This window comes from Hyla sarda, chromosome 8 (assembly GCF_029499605.1).
Source record: "Hyla sarda isolate aHylSar1 chromosome 8, aHylSar1.hap1, whole genome shotgun sequence".
Classification (NCBI taxonomy): Eukaryota; Metazoa; Chordata; class Amphibia; order Anura; family Hylidae; genus Hyla; species Hyla sarda.
In genome coordinates this window covers 119,572,424-119,589,372 of record NC_079196.1, presented here as the reverse complement: position 1 = coordinate 119,589,372, position 16,949 = coordinate 119,572,424, and the positions used below count along the sequence as shown (strand labels likewise).

Below are 16,949 nucleotides of genomic sequence, written 5' to 3'. Positions count from 1 at the left end.
GGAGTTGTAGTTCACCAACACCTATATTGTATCTCTGTAGTCTCCTGGGAGTTGTAGTTCACCAACACCTATATTGTATCTCTGTAGTCTCCTGGCTGGGAGTTGTAGTTCACCAACACCTGTATTGTATCTCTGTAGTCTCCTGGGAGTTGTAGTTCACCAACACCTGTATTGTATCTCTGTAGTCTCCTGGGAGTTGTAGTTCACCAACACCTGTATTGTATCTCTGTAGTCTCCTGGGAGTTGTAGTTCACCAACACCTCTATTGTATCTCTGTAGTCTCCTGGGAGTTGTAGTTCATACACCAGTGTTTCCCAACCAGGGTGCCTCCAGATGTTGCAAAACTACTACTCCCAGCATTCCCTGGTTGGGAAACACTGGCATACACACACACACATAACAGGGACTACAACTCCCAGCATGTGTCATTCAGTAGTCCCCCCCCCCTCACACACAGAATCAGTATGATATTTATTCCCTGTAGTCTATACACCACCAGCCCGTTCAGTATAATATGTCTCCTTCACACACGTCCTCCCCCACTCCCTCCCTGCTCTGTGGTTTGCTCTGTGTTTTCCCCCATGAAAACTTGAAACCTCCCCGTGATAAGTGAGGTCCTATGTAGACAGAGCAGGGGAGGGGGAAGGAGCTGTGGACGTCCTCATTCTCCCCCTGCTTGAATCTTACAGATAGGGGCGTTTCTGAGGATGAGCCTATGGCTGCCTCAGAAAGCACCTGCTCATGCATATGCATAAGCAGGGAGGAGCTGACAGAGGCTAGGGGGAGCACAAACACTGCTGGGAGGAAGAGATCTCCGTCCCCAAGATGGCGGCTGCAATGTAATGAATAGGGGACGGACGCAGGACTACTGGGCTATGCTGGCAACTCTAATATCTCAGAAACGGCTTCATATAGGTAAATATAACTAATTGACTGAATTGTATAACTTTTGTTTGGGGAACATTTGGGCAGAGATTTTTGACCACTACAGTTGTCCTTTAATTTTCCTGCATGTAGTTATGATTTTTTCCAGAAGTTCGACAAAATTAAACCTATATAAGTAGGGTATCATTTTAATCATATGGACCTACAGAATAAAGATAAGGTGTCATTTTTACCGAAAAATGTACTACGTAGAAACAGAAGCCCCCAAAATTTACAAAACAGCGGGTTTTTTTCAATTTTGTCGCACAATGATTTTTTTTTTCATTTCGCCGTAGATATTTGGGCATAATGACTGACGTCATTACAATTGAAAGAGTTATGATTTTTTAAAGGCAAGGAGCAAAAAACGAAAATGCAAAAACGGAAAAACCCCCGGTCCTTAAGTGGTTAAAGTGTAAAAAAAAAAAAAAAAAAAAAATCAAAAAATGTTAAATAAAAAAGTACAAATATTAGAAAAATCCCCTCCCCCAATAAAAAGTAAAACATCTGTTTTTTTCCATTTTACTCACAAAAAAGAGTAACAAAATTATTAATACACATATTTGGTATCGCCACGTGTGTAAAAGTCTCAACTATTAAAATATATTGTTAATTATTCCATACAATTTTTTTTTACAAAATTTCTGCTTTTTTGTCCCATTTTATTTAAAAAAATTATAAAAAATTTATAAAAAGTAAAACCTAAGCAAAACTTGTACTGATAAAAACTACAGATCATGGCGCAAAAAATTAGCCCTCATACCGCCCCATATACAGAAATATATAGGTGGTCAAAATAGGGCTATTTCAAACATACTAATTTTGTTAAAATGGTTTGAGATTTTTTTTTAAGCGGTACAATTATAGAAAAGCATATAACATGGATATCATTTTAATTGTATTGACCCACAGAATAAAGAAAACATGTAATTTTTAACGTAAAGTGTACTTACTGAAAAAAAAAATTCTGAAATTTGCCAAATTGTGGTTTTCTTTTCAATTTTCCCTCATAAATAATATTTGTTTGGTTGTGCCGTACATTTCATGGTAAAATAAGTGAGGTAATTACAAAGTACAATTGGTGACACAAAAAACAAGCCCTCATATTGGTCTGTGGATGAAAATATAAAAGAGTTGTGCATTTTAGTAGGCGTGGAGGAAAAAACAAAAATGCAAAAATAAAATTGGTCTGGTCCTTAAAGCCAAAATGGGCCTGGGGTTAAATTATGTTTTTAACAAAACTAGAAATGACTGTCTTCCCTCTACTTCAAATCAATTATCTGAAATAAATAAAACTCCTGGAGAACAGAATAACACTCCCAAATTCATTACTACCTATAGAACGGCTCATGCTGAACTGAAGAGGATCTTGAAGAATCACTGGCATGTCCTAAGAGAGGACTATATTGGGACCAGGTTTGAAGTATAATCCAGGCCTAATCTTTATGTGAGCACCCACCCTAAAGAACATCCTAGCTCCCAGTCTATTGCGGAGACATAAAAACAAGAATAAAAGGGAAAGTTGGGATCACCATCCAACCTTGCCAAAAGGAGTGTACAAATGTGGTGGAGCAAGGTGCCTATGTTCATGCATTATAAGCAACAAAACTGAGTTCATAAGTCACCAAACTGGGGAAGTGTTCCCAATAACATCCCACATGACATGCCATTCTAAATTTGTTATCAACCTAATTGAATGTGTATACAAAAAGCAATATGTGGGACGAACCACACAAGAATTACATGTAAGACTTCACCAACACAGGGCCAATATCTGGAAAGGGTACCAACTACACAGCTTATCCAGACACTGTCAGTCAGAACACCCACAAGTGCCTCATCCCATCTGTATATTGAGCATATCCCTGAAGATGTACCAAATAGTATTCAAACTCTCAACAATAAAGAAATGTATTGGATCTACAAATTATGCACACTACAACCGAGAGGCCTCAACAAAGCCACTGAGGTCATACGACAATAATATTACTTATTGGTACTTTCATGTCAATTACCAATAAAGTCAGCTTCTAAAATAGGGTTGCTTCTGACAAGTTTATCTTGTACCGCCATCTAGTGGCCTTATAATTTATTCTCTTCAACTACATGTATTTTTAATTTTAAAATTAATAAGGGTCTAAGATAACAAGATTCATACCAATAATAATAGTATACGAGGAAAAAAACTCTCTTTTTTCAGTCTATTAGGAGGTCTTAAACCCCAGCTTTCTATATTGCTGTAATCCCAATATCCATCCTTATCTAACCGACTGTGGGTTTTTATCATTTTTTATGTAATATCTATTAACATTTACTATTTATACCAAGCTTTGCAGATCCTGCATTTTCTTGCACTTTTACATTGTGGGCCTTCATAAATGTCCAAAATTATAAAAAAAAAAAATAATAATAATTTTAAAAGGATCCAACTTTTAGGGGTCTTGAACCCAAGACTCTCTGGCATTTCTGTAAAGGACTTGAAAAAGAGAGTGGACTGCTCTCAAAACGCGTTGTCTACGGTAATAAAAGAACTATAATCTAAAGGCATCCATGGTTCTCTGAAATTTGCAGTGTGCGCCCCCTGAAAATTACCTGTTTTTTTCTTCTCCGTTCAGCAACTGCCAGCAGAACCTCAAGCATTCTCCAGCCACCCTCCCCAGGTGGACCTAGGTCCGGAGGAAGCCCCATACTGTATGTTCTATGCTACTATAGATGTTGAGCTCTGAGCCCAACATCACCAGGTACGTTTGAAATCAGCTACCCTTTTTAACCCTCTCACCCCTGGTAACGGCACAAGGCAGTGCCTTTCCCTGTCTGCTTCTTTTTATCTTTGCATATATCAGTATGAGGAGACCATATAGTGGCTGAATGACACAGAGTGGAGGTGTTGGCAGCATGAGGAGACCATATAGTGGCTAAATAACACAGTGTGGAGGTGTTGGCAGCATGAGGAGACCATACAGTGGCTAAATGAGACAGCGTGGAGGTGTAGGCAGAATGAGGAGACCATATAGTGGATGAATGAAAGAGCGTGGAGGTGTTGGCAGCATTTGGAGACCATATAGTGGCTGAATGACACAGTGTGGAGGTGTTGGCAGCATGAGGAGACCATATAGTGGCTGAATGACACAGCTTGGATGTGGTTGAAGCAAAATTTGATTGGCCAAAATGTATTTCTATCTGAATTTATTCACAGCAAATCTATATTAAAAACGGCTATTTATGGCCTACAGAGAGCCTCAATAGGGGTGTAGAACACTTTGCTGTGTTCTTACACGCATATGGAGTGTGCGGTAGTGAAATAATACTGTTATTCAGAATGACATGCAGATTTCCGGCATTGATTTTAGAATCACTGCCACAGAGCGGCACAATGACGGAGCCTGGAGGTGGTATCAGTATGTGGAGACCATATAGTGGTTGAATGACACAGCGTGGAGGTGTTGGCAGCATGAGGAGACCATATAGTGGCTGAATTACACAGCGTGGAGGTGTTGGCAGCATGAGGAGACCATATAGTGGCTGAATGACACAGCGTGGAGGTGTTGGCAGCATGAGAAGACCATATAGGGGCTGAATGACACAGCGTGGAGGTGTTGGCAGCATGAGGAGACCATATAGTTGCTGAATGATACAGTCTGGAGCAGGCAGCAGCATGAGTGGACACTAGGGCTTCACAAACCCTAAAATTAAAAGGTGAATTTAGAAATTTTACTTGAAGATTAATGGTAGCTAGTGCTACCAAAAAAAATGTTAGGCCCAGGCTCAGCAGCATCAGTAAACCGTATATTGGCTGAATGACAAAGCCTGGAGGTGACTGAAGCATGAGGAGACCATATAATGGCTGAATGAAATTTTAACTCCCAAGTTTTAGTGTCCCGGGCCCCGACGTGTGGGTACAAAGGACCAAATCTAACAAGGAGTCACATGGGGGCACAATGACAGAGCCTGGAGTTGGCAGCAGCAGCATGAGGGCCATGCCAACTGAGGGTTGAGTCTGAGGAACCCACCGACTGTTGACTGGGAGTGTCGGATGTCACTTGGGATGAAATGGATGACCGAGTGAATCGATCAATCATGGCTGCTGGGTTGCTAGTCGAGACACTACTGCTAGCTGACACCGGGAGCTCAGACTTCTTGCTGCGACTCCGGCTGCCACACACCCCTACTCTGCTGCGACCTATGCCTGCGCCTGATGAATTTAGGCCTCTTCCATTCCACTGTGCACGTCCTAGCACTACTCTGCCTGACATACTTATTGCATATATGAGGGGAGTACAATAAGCTTCCCTATGCTTAAAACAGTTTGTCTAGAACTGCAGAAGGTGTGTACTTTTGGCTGTCCTTTCACAGTATATAGGCCCTTGACAGATTAACAGGTACACAAAAGTACACTACTTGGATGTAGGTATGTGGTATGCACTTATGAGGGCAGAAAAATGTGCTATATTACGCTTAAAATACTTATTTTTACCTGTGTTACAGATTCCAAATTTCCTTTATAATCAGAAAATGTCAGAATACCACCTGACATTCAAAATAAGAAAATGATACATACGTTCTCTGAAGAAAAGTATCCTTCATTAGATGACAATATGAGTATTGTGTGTTCCAGTGACATTAGCTCATCGGTGGAACAGGAAAACATGATACAACTTAATTCTGCAACTGAAGAACCACAGCAAAGAATGAATGACTTAAAGCCTACTGAAACTGAGGAAATTCAAAATAGTAAATCTACCACCTGGGATAGTCAGTCAATACCAACAGCCGATGGTCAGTATCCACAGTTCCCTGTTTCTGCTAGTGTTGGGGATGGATTAATGTGCGGCCTTAATCTGTGAGTGACTACCGCTGTACTCATTTTCGATGTAAAAAAATTCACACCACGCCAGGTTGGTATGGGTCCTCTCCTCGGTACGGAGAAAAAGGGGGGGGGGGGGGGGGGTGAAAGGTAAAATTATGCATCGGTCTGTATGCTGATTGGTCCTTTGAGCGTGGCGTAGTATAAATCATTATCTTGCAAGTCCTCTTAGCTTAACATTTCAGCAGTTTTCCACAAAGTCCAATGTTTAGACGTCTTGTATCCATAGTCTCCATCTCAAGGCTCTAGTCTTAGTTACAGGCAAAGCGATAAGATAAAATGTTTTGCATTTAGCATTCTGATGTATCTGGGTTAAAGGGTAAGGGAACAGATATTTTTCCAGCAGCAATGGCATTTTAATATTGATTTATTGACAACCTCATCAATTCCCCCCTAAAAGATATCTGTTACCGTACATGACATCTCTCCCTATGGTGCGTTCTGCCTAATAGTCCCAAGTTCAGGTGGGGAAAATAAAAAACGGGTATGGGATGCTTCACTGAATTGAGATGAGCGGCCCCTTGCGAACCGCCCCCCTTTGCAATCAGACTAGTCCTTTACCTGGGACTTTTATGTTTACCCTACTCTGCTGGGTATACACTTGCACCATTGGCATAAAGTAGTTAAAAAGGAAAACATTATGCAAAACAGAAAATGTGACTTAACAGTATCTGTGAGGAAAAAACAAACCAAAACAAGGAAAAATAATGAGTTCAGCTGCAGCTTTCTTATCCCCTTAAGGACCAGACCATTTTACACCTTAGGACAAGAGCGTTTTTTGAACATCTGACCACTGTCAATTTAAACATTAATAACTCTGGGATGCTTTTACTTATCATTCTGATTCTGAGACTGTTTTTTCGTGACATATTCTACTTTAACATGGTGGTAAATTTTTGTGGTAACTTGCATCCTTTCTTGGTGAAAAATCCCCAAATTTGATGAAAAAATTGAAAATGTTGCATTTTTCTAACTTTGAAGCTCTCTGCTTGTAAGGAAAATGGATATTCCAAATATTTTTTTTTATTCACATTTCCAATGTCTACTTTATGTTTGCATCATAAAATTGACAAGTTTTTACTTTTCGAAGACACCAGAGGGCTTCAAAGTTCAGCAGCAATTTTCCAATTTTTCACAAAATTTTCAAACTCACTATTTTTCAGGGACCAGTTCAGGTTTAAAGTGGATTTGAAGGGTCTTCATATTAGAAATACCCCATAAAAGACCCCATTATAAAAACTGCACCCCCCAAAGTATTCAAAATGACATTCAGTCAGCATTTTAACCCTTTAGGTGTTTCACAGGAATAGCAGCAAAGTGAAGGAGAAAATTCACAATCTTCATGTTTTTACACTTGCATGTTCTTGTAGACCCAATTTTTGAATTTTTACAAGGGGTAAAAGGAAAAAATTTATTTAAAGTACTTGAATTTGTAGCCCAATTTCTCTCGAGTAAGCACATACCTCATATGTCTATGTAAAGTGTTTGGCGAGCGCAGTAGAGGGCTCAGAAGGGAAGGAGCGACAAGGGGATTTTGAAGAGTACGTTTTTCTGAAATGGTTCTTGGGGGGAATGTTGCATTTAGGAAGCCCCTATGGTGCCAGAACAGCAAAAAAAAAAACACATGGCATACCATTTTGGAAACTAGACCCCTTGAGAAACATAACAAGGAATAAAGTGAGCCTTAATACCCCACAGGGGTTTCACGACTTTTGCATATGTAAAAAAAATATATATATTTTTTCACTAAAATGTGTGTTTCCCCCCAAATTTCACATTTTTTGCAAGGGTTAATAGCAGAAAATACCCCTAAAATTTGTAACCCCATCTCTTCTGAGTATGGAGGTACCCCATAAGTTGACCTGAAGTGCACTATGGGCGAATTACAATGCTCAGAAGAGAAGGAGTCATATTTGGCTTTTTGAGAGCAAATTTTGCTCGGGGGGCATGTCACATTTAGGAAGCCCCTATGGTGCCAGGACAGCAAAAAAAAAAAACCAAACCCATACTATTTCGAAAACTACATCCCTCAAGGAACATAACGGGTACAGTGAGTCTTAACACCCCACAGGTGTTTGATAAATATTCATGAAGTGGGATGTGAAAATAAAAAATTGGATTTTTTTACACTAAAATGCTGGGGTTACCCCAAATTTTTCATTTTCAAAAGTGGTAAAAGGAGAAAATGTCACCGTAAGTTTGTAAATACATTTCTTTGGAGTAAGGACATACCTCAAGTCTGGGCGTAAACAGCTTGCACACTGGTCTGAGAGGAGCAGGTCGCATTCAGGGGCCTTGAGCTTCTGCGTTGCGGCCTATGGAGCCAGAACAGTGGGACCCCCCCTCAAGGGACATTACATGGGGTAAATAACTGGGGTACACTAAATAACTAAAATGGGGTACAGTGGGACATAAAATTATAAAACAGGTTATGTTCCCAGAATTATGACCCAGAGCATAGCCAAAACTAAAAAATATGCCCGCCCCAAACCCTATGCTCTGAATCATCATTCTGGGAATGTGACGTGCGTGGCCGTCCCTAACCTGTTGCCTCAAATGCTCACCCCGCTCAGGTGGAGAGAGAGCGCTGCGCATTTGAGGCAACAAAAAAAGTCCCCGATGATAGTGACTCAGTGACCCATGACCCAGAGAAAAAATATACCCCCAGAGGCCTTATCAGTTTTTTGTTTTTTTAGATGAGTTTTTTGGGGCAATTTAGTGGTTTTATGGTGTTAAAATTTGGAATGTACTCTGGACTTGGTACATTGGGGTCAAATTATGGAAAATTTAAATGAAAAGGGAAAATTTAGTACTGCATGGAAGTGTGATACTCCCTGAAGCAGTTTTTAATGCAGAGGCCCGGATGATCGGGGCAAGTGTCCCATTGAGTGGTGGTGTCCTTCCGAATCCCCCTCCTGTTACACACTCTGCATTTTTTCTGGGATCGTCCCTTCTTTCCAGTGTGGGGGACCTCACCTGGAAAGTGTCAGCTTGGGACGATCCTGGCACCTATAACTTCAGTTCCTTGGGAAGTCCGGCCTGCTATTTCCCGGTCGCCAAAGATCAGGACCTTTAGGACTTCTTCTTGGAACTGGAAGAATGTCCCTGTGTTGCCAGTGTACTGGGACAGTACAAAAGCGTTTTACATGGCAACCTGTACCAAGTAGACCGCAACTTTTTTGTACCATACCCGTGTTTTCCGCATGGCCACGTATGGCTTGAGGACTTGATCAGAAAGATCAACTCCCCCCATATACCGATTGTAGTCCAGAATACAATCGGATTGAGGACCGGTGTTGTGGTACCTCGCACAGGGACAGGTGAGCTGCCGTTACCATGAATAGTGGTCAGCATAAGGACATCCCTCTTATCCTTATACCTGACCAGCAACAGGTTTTCATGGGTAAGGGCATGGGACTCACCCTTGGGCATAGGTGTCTGCAGAAAATTTAGCACGGTCCCACAAGCGGACGTGGATCTGGCAGCAAGGTGTATGAACAGAGGGATGCTGGTATAAAAGTTGTCCACGTACACTTGGTAACCCTTATCCAGCAAAGGGTGCACAAGCTCCCAAACGAGTGGGGGAACAATCTGGGGGTTCAATACGGGAATCTCGTCCCTCATACACTCTAAACTTGAAAGTGTACCCGGAGGTACTCTCACAAAGTTTATAGAGCTTCACGCCATACCGCGCCGGCTTCAAGGGAATATACTGGCGGAAGATGAGTCTCCCCTTAAATCTGATAAGAGACTCATCAACCGAGAGCTCCCTGAGTGGTACGTAGGCCTCCAAAAATTTGGCCCCAAAGTGATCGATGACCGGCCTCACTTTGTAAAGCCGGTCATGGGCGGGATCACCTCGGGGCGGACATGCCGCATTATCTGCATACTGCAGGCATTTCCGAATGGCCTCGAACCGCCTCCGTGCCATGACCATACTGTAAAGCGGGGTCTGGTAAAGGATGTCCCCGCTCCAGTACTGTCTGACACTTGGTTTTTTGACCAGGCCCATATGCAGCAAGAGGCCCCAAAATGTCCTCATCTCTGCTGCATCAATGGCGTACCATTCATTGGGCCTGGCCAAAACAGAATCAGGGTGGTGGGCGATGAACTGCCTGGCGTACAGATTTGTCTGCTCCACCATGTGATTGACAAAACTGTCACTGAAAAAATAACTGACATAGTCAATTTCAGTGAATCCAGAATTGTCAATCCGGATTCCGGAGTCGCCAACAAACTCCGGAACCCATGGCTGATAAGCATCTGGGGGTCTCCAGACAGGTTCACCGGAAGGGGGCTCCGGTAAACTTGTCTGGGGGGTCGGACTCCTAGTATGAGCAGCATCACCACTCGCACTAGTGCCGGCCGCTGGGCCACTATCACGGGGGGGGGGGGGGGGGGGGGTGCGTGGCCTCGCCTGGCGGCGTCTCTGCCGCCGTATAGGTGACTCCTCATCAGTACTAGATGATGAGGAGGACGATGGAAAACACAGGAATGTAGGATCTTCATCATCCTCACTGACATATTCGGAGTCGGAGGCAAGAAAAGCGTATGCCTCCGCTGCCGAAAATGCCTGGCGAGCCATCGCCTTTTTTCTACGGTGGTGGGGGGGGGGGGGGTTGGTGGCGGGGGTGGCGGGTGTGTGTGTGGGTGGGGGGGGTCAGTATGTAGTGTGTGTGATTGGTGTAACTAACTGTATGGGGAGGAAAAAAAGCGCTGCGGCCAAAAATAAAAAAATGGCCAAATGCAGCGCCCTGAATCCCTAATAGGGCCCGGGTCATGCTATAAAAAATGGGGCGGATCCTTAAGGTCCTATCAGGGGGTCAGGGGGGGTGGAATTGTAACTTTTTTTTACACTTTTTTTTACACTTTTTTTTACACTTTTTTTTAACTTTATTTTACTGGTTAACCCTACCTGTCCCTGGGGCTGTACTCTCTCCCTGCTCTAAGGGGGGGGGTCTTCCTCTGTGAGGGGCTCCGATCTTCACAGAGGGGGGGGTCCCTGGCTCCTTCTCGCAGCTCTGGCCGCTGAATGAACTCAGGGAGCAAGCAGAGCCGCGAGAAGGGGACGTTAACCCCTCCCCTGCCGGCTGCTATTGGCCAATAGCAGCGATCCTGGGAGGGTGACGAAATCGCCACCTCCCCATAGATAAAGAGGGTGATAGGGGATGTATCCTACACTCCCGATCACCTTGTATCTCCGGGTCAGCGGGTCACACGTGACCCGCATCACCGGAATAGCCAAAAATCGCAAGTGTGAATTAACTTGCGATTTTCGGCGATCGGTGATTTTGCGATTTTCGGGCATTGGCGCGGGGTGCCTGCTGATCGATATCAGCAGTCACCCCGGTCCTGTCCCCGCCCGGCGCGGCAGGGACCGAAATCCCCGCGGGCGTACAGGTACGCCCTTGGTCCTTAAGTACCAGGGTGCAAAGGCGTACCTGTACGCCCTTGGTCCTTAAGGGGTTAAACGTATTACTGAAAATTACCATGAAATTATATATAGATATCACTTATTAAACCATGATTTATTTACAAATGATAGAATCCATGGACATCAAGTAACTATTGTTCATGACTGACTATAAAGGACATTGTAGCTAGGACAAGAGTGCATCTTTAAAAAACTATTAAAAGTTAAAATCACGTGTCATGGGTGATACAGTGTACAGCTTATATACAGAAGTTAAATATAATATATATGTTTGTGTAATGCACTTTCATTTCAATCATTTGGTATTTTAGGGTTATCTTTAAACAGGGCTGCCAGGATCAAAATGGAGACTCATGCCTCCCCACTTCATTCTGATCCAATCAAAATATGCAACATATTTAAACCCCCCCCCCCACCCTTCATTTCCGTGAGTCACCAAGAAACCGACTCACCCGAAATGAAGAAGAGGTAAAGTGCTCCCCACCATCACACTCTGGAGAACATACCTTAAATTTAAAATAAATAGACTACAAATTGTGTGTACTTTTACCACACATAACCAATGTGCAAACATAATTATGCAATTTCACTTCCAGTGTATTAACCTGTCAATACTGGTTGTAAACCATTAATGAATATGTACAAATGATAGCTACAATTATTTACATGACCACGGCAGGAAAAAATGTCTCGACCATTGAACCAAGAAACTCAGATGCCAGTCCGGAACCTCTAGTCCGGCACTCAGATGTAATGTCTTAAGCTTCCAATTTTTACTTTTGTTACAATTCAGTTATTATTACTTAGAATTACATTTTGACCTCGGATTGGTACAAACTGCTTATGAGATTTTGATAATAAACTTTCACAAAGAGCTGAAAAGGAAAATATTTACATAAGCTCGCAGATGAGTGAGAATCAAGTTCTCCCCTTCTTTTTTTTTTTTTTTTTTCACACAGCTCCTTCCTCAAAAATTATTTAGAGAAAATATCTATTACAATGTACCTCTATTTTTGCCTCACACACTTATTTCCATTGTATTCACAGGACAGCACAGTTTAGTACAGTCAGACAAAGAATATACTTTATAGTGGCCCATCTTAGGCAGTCAGATGAAGTCTACTCATATTCTCTGAGACAGGTAAGATGTTTTGGAGTGTGTTGGTAGGTACCTTTTTTTTTTTTTACCTAAGTCATAACAGATGCAAATAATGATGTCTGTATAAATTATTTTTGCCTTGTTGAATCCTGAGGCCACCCAATATATGGACATTATTACACACATCCCTTCTGTTTAGCGTATGAGGCCACGTATGTTAACATGGGGTACAAGACTGCTGGCACACACAGTTTCTTACCAACTTTTCAGATGCAGTCTTTGTCCTGTACCACCTCTCTTCTTCTTCCATTGGTCTCTCTCGGTTCCTGCAAGAGACCTAGCTAGAAAAATCCACACTCCCCATCCACCTGTACACTTTGTATCATAGTTGTGGGGGGATAGGAGCGCTGCAGCCTTGGCAGCCTCCATTATCATTCAGTTCCCTTGGCTTTTGGGGCTGCTTCCTTCATGTTGGTTTTATATTTACAATGGCCACTTCCTCAGGCCGCTCTCGGATTTGAACACTTGAATTGCCAACTACAGATTGGTTCACCCCAGGATAAAAAACTAAAACAAAACAAAAACCTTCTAACTTCAATAGTCCCATACTTGTGGGCGGTAATAAAAGTGTACCCATACTCATTGTCATCCAGCTTAAGGTAGAAGCAGAAAGAAATAAGTCCGGCACCGCTATACTGGTATAGGTAGCGTGAGGTAGCGTGACATGGTATCCGTTCGACAGGGAAGTGTAGAGACCAATAAGGGTGTGCTATGCCGGGGTGCTGGTCAGAAAGGCACAAGTCGCTTGTAACATCAGAACAATGTAGAAAAAACCGCACTCACCCGTGCATCGTGCACTGATATCTTTATACCGTGGAACATCAACAAAGAACACAAGACAGGCAGTCGGCAGGTACGCCAGGAAACACGAGGTGTAGTTACAGCTGTTTCACTGGAACTCAGCCCGCTTCGTCAGACTCCGCCCTTTGGTGTCGCGTCACAGGTTATATCTACACCTGCGTTCACGTCAGCAGAAGGGCGTACACATACAGGTACGTGACTTAAAAACATAGAAAATGTTAAAAACAACACATCTTTGCAATCTTTATAATTCCTTTGGACAGAAAAGTACTTTTTTTTATAGAAAAACACTAAAATCCAACTTGTCATTGAGACCGAGGTTTCCCTGGGCATCCGTGCGCAAGATAAGCTCTGCCTCTGCATGTAAAAATTATTTTTTTCTATCCACACCCTCTTTTGGCATTATTCTTTTTATCCCAAAAAATCTGAGGGCAGAAGGATCGTTGTTATGGGCAACCTTCAGATGTTCAAGTACTCGTGGACACCCTTTTCCTGAGCGGACCGAGTAAAGGTGTTCTCTGAATCTGATGTTTAGTGACCTAGTTGTGCTACCAATATAGTAGCGACCACAGTCTCAAAACATACAGTAAACGATGTGATTCATTTTGCAATTAATAAACTCCCTCACTTGGATATGTGTACCTCCAATAGTAAATACTTTACCTACTTTGAGTTTGGGACACCATTTACAGCTCCCACAGCGGTAATTACCGCACACTGTGGGGCTGCTTAACCAGCCTGTATTCTCTTTACCAGAGTATTTACTGCTAGTTAACATGTCACCTAAATTAGTGACTCTTTTGTAGGAAATAAGGGGTTTATTGTCAAAATGTTTGGAAAGGATTAGACGTTTTGGATCAAATACCAATGTTTATGAATACTTTGCTTTATTTTCTCAGCCATCGGGCTGTGCGTGAAAGTGAAGCAAAATCTTTGATTGTTGTTTTCTGGTTTTTGTTTACTTTTTTTTAGTATTCCGTGAACCACTATTTTGTAAGAGGGAATTCCTATCTTGTCTGTTCGCCCTATTATATGCCGTTTGTAAAACCGAGGATGGATATCCTCTTTCTAGCAACCGTATAGTAAGTTCCCTCGCCTGTTTATCAAAACTATTTTGTGTGTCATTAATTCTTTGTAAACGAAGAAATTGTCCATACGGGATGGCAGACTTCACATGGCTGGGGTGATAACTGTTAAAGTGAATAAGGGAATTTCCCGCCGTGGGTTTGCGATAACCTTCCGTACACAATTTATCATCACTTACTTGTGCCAAAACGTCTAAAAACTCTATTTTTTCTTTACTGCTATTGCTTGTAAAATTTAGACACATATTGTTATTAGTATTCAACCATGTTATAAAATTCGTGAACTCCATCCCAGTGCCTGCCCAGGTTATTAGGACGTCGTCCACGAATCTGACGTAATTGACAATCAGTTTTCTGAAGGGGTTAACTTCTGAAAAAATGAATTTCTTTTCTAGGAAGGCTACATAGATGTTTGCCAGGGTACATGACACTGGTGTACCCATGGCAACACCACTCTTTTGTGTATACCATGTATTGTTAAATTGGAATACATTGTTGGTAAGGATAAGGTTTAAGGCTTCACAAATGAACTTAACAAAGGACTCACTTTTGTTAGAGGACACCAACAACTCCCTGACGCACTGAATTGCTTTTTCTTGATCTATGTTAGTATATAGACTTTCGATGTCGATGGCTCCAAGTGTATAGTTGGACTGCCATTGTATATCTTTTAAAATCTCTAGGAAGTGGTTGGCGTCCTTTACCATGTGTGGGATTTCTTTAAGGATAGGGTGTAAAACCCAATCAACGTATTTGGACAGAGGCTCCATTGGAGACCCCACACCGGAGACGATAGGTCGTCCGGGTGGGGTCTCCAATGTTTTATGTATCTTTGGTAAGAAATACCACCCCGAGTATGTAGGTGTAGTAGGGAATAATTTCACGGTGGTGGCATTAGAAATTGTCCCCACTTCCACAGCCCTCCGCAAAAAGGACTGTAGACGTGAGGGCAGCTTCGGTATAGGATTAAAGGACAGGACCTCATAATTTTTTATGTTAGACAATTGTCGATTAGCTTCAGACAAATAATAACTCTCCCGCATAAGTACGAAATTGCCCCCTCTGTCCGATTTTTTAATAATAACCCCTTTTTGGGCTTTTAGCCATATGAGGGCTTCTTTCTCCTTGGCTGTAAGGTTTGAATTGTCCTGGGGGTATATAAGCGCCTTCATATCCTCCATAACTTTTTGTTGAAACATATCTAAGTTACTGCCTGGTGCTATGGGGGGGTTATATGTCGATTTAATTCCACCTGGAAAATAACCATGGTTAATGAAACTGCCAACCATTGCACCTCCCAAAGGTTTCCCCAAAGAGAACATAATTTTCCCCCAACAAATCAGTCAACACCAATAAACACTCATTTTCAAAGGCACTAGGGTTAATAAGGGGGCTAAAACCCAACGGGCCTATCTGTACTGGGGTATCTCCCTCACTCTTGGGTACACTGCTATCCTTTTTAATAAAGACTTTTTTTAAATTGAGTTTTCGCATACTTTTAAACAGATCCACTTCAAAATATTCCAAACTTTCAACTGACTTAATTTTCACATGCTTTTCCCTTAACAAATCACCTGCTTTTTCACCAAAACGTTGAGTCTCTATTTCTGACAACGATCTCTCTAATCCTATCAAGCCATTTACAACAATCTACTCCTACCATTTATTTGCACACACCGGGCCAAAAACACCTATTTCCTCAACACAATGCACACAGCCATTTGTCCACTCAAACTACCGTATAACAAAACTACCAAGGAACATTCTTAAGGGGACACTAAGGCAATTAATCTTACTCAACAATTTAATTTACAACACAGACACACAGTCACCCCCAAAAAAAAAAAACTCTGTGGATTGGCCAAAAAATTTATACTAAAACACCAAACAAAAGAGGGTGTCAACTTGACAACCACCGTTTGTATGATGCCACTATAATCTGCTACTCTTGTGCATTACCAATATAATTTAAAAGCTACTGGAGCAGCTAACACTTTCTCCAATACTGTCTGAAGCTGTCACAGCGTGCGCTCCGGTCCCCTCCCCCGGATCGGAGAGCCCGCTCTCTCGGCCTCCCTCCTCGGGATCCCGGCGCCTCCCGGTCAGACGCGCTGACCGGGAGCACGGGTTCCCTTATGTCGGGGACGCGGCTGCCGTGGCGGCTGGTCCCCGCTCACGCGCCGCGTCCCTGTCTCTCTTACCTGGCTCCCCGCGCCGTCAGTCTCTGCCTCCCGGCGCGCGCGGCCCCACTCTCTAGGGCGCGCGCGCCGCCTTCTGTAAGTTTAAAGGGCCAGCCCGCCTTTAATTGGTGCGCTGGTCCCTGACCTCTGGCCACTTCCCTATAAATGTTACCTGCCCCTTCCCGCCCTTGCCGGATCTTTGTGCCCTTGTGCCTTTGAGAAAGCGTTCCCTTCTGTGTTATATTGCCTTGCCTGTTGCCGAACCCATTGCTACCGACTACTCGCCCTTTGAACCTTTGCCGCCTGCCCTGACCTCTGCTACGTCCGACTACGCTCCTGCCTACTCCCTGTGTGCTATGCCATATCAGCTGCCAGAGAGGTTGAGTTGTTACTGGGGGATATGACCTGGTAGTTACCGCCGCAGCAAATCCATCCCGCTTTGCGGCGTGCTCTTGTGAAGACCAGTAACTACTTAGAACCAGTCCTCCAGTACAACCCGTGC

General features: G+C 42.9%; 1 protein-coding gene across 3 annotated transcripts in view; it reads left to right on the top strand.

Annotated features, from left to right (window-relative positions):
• The first annotated feature begins 762 nt into the window (after window positions 1–762).
• Window positions 763–16,949, top strand: part of LOC130284356 (gamma-crystallin M2-like) — a 70,193-nt gene continuing 54,006 nt past the window's right edge. Inside the window, exons 1-3 of one of the 3 annotated variants that reach the window (XM_056534631.1) lie at window positions 763–915; window positions 3,540–3,665; window positions 12,270–12,363. In XM_056534631.1, coding sequence (XP_056390606.1) covers window positions 3,637–3,665; window positions 12,270–12,363 — 123 coding nt within the window. In that variant the 5' untranslated portion in view covers window positions 763–915; window positions 3,540–3,636. Of the gene's footprint in view, window positions 916–3,536; window positions 3,666–5,409; window positions 5,701–12,269; window positions 12,364–16,949 lie in introns of those variants that run through there. The other 2 variants (XM_056534633.1, XM_056534634.1) reach the window with 2 other exon arrangements.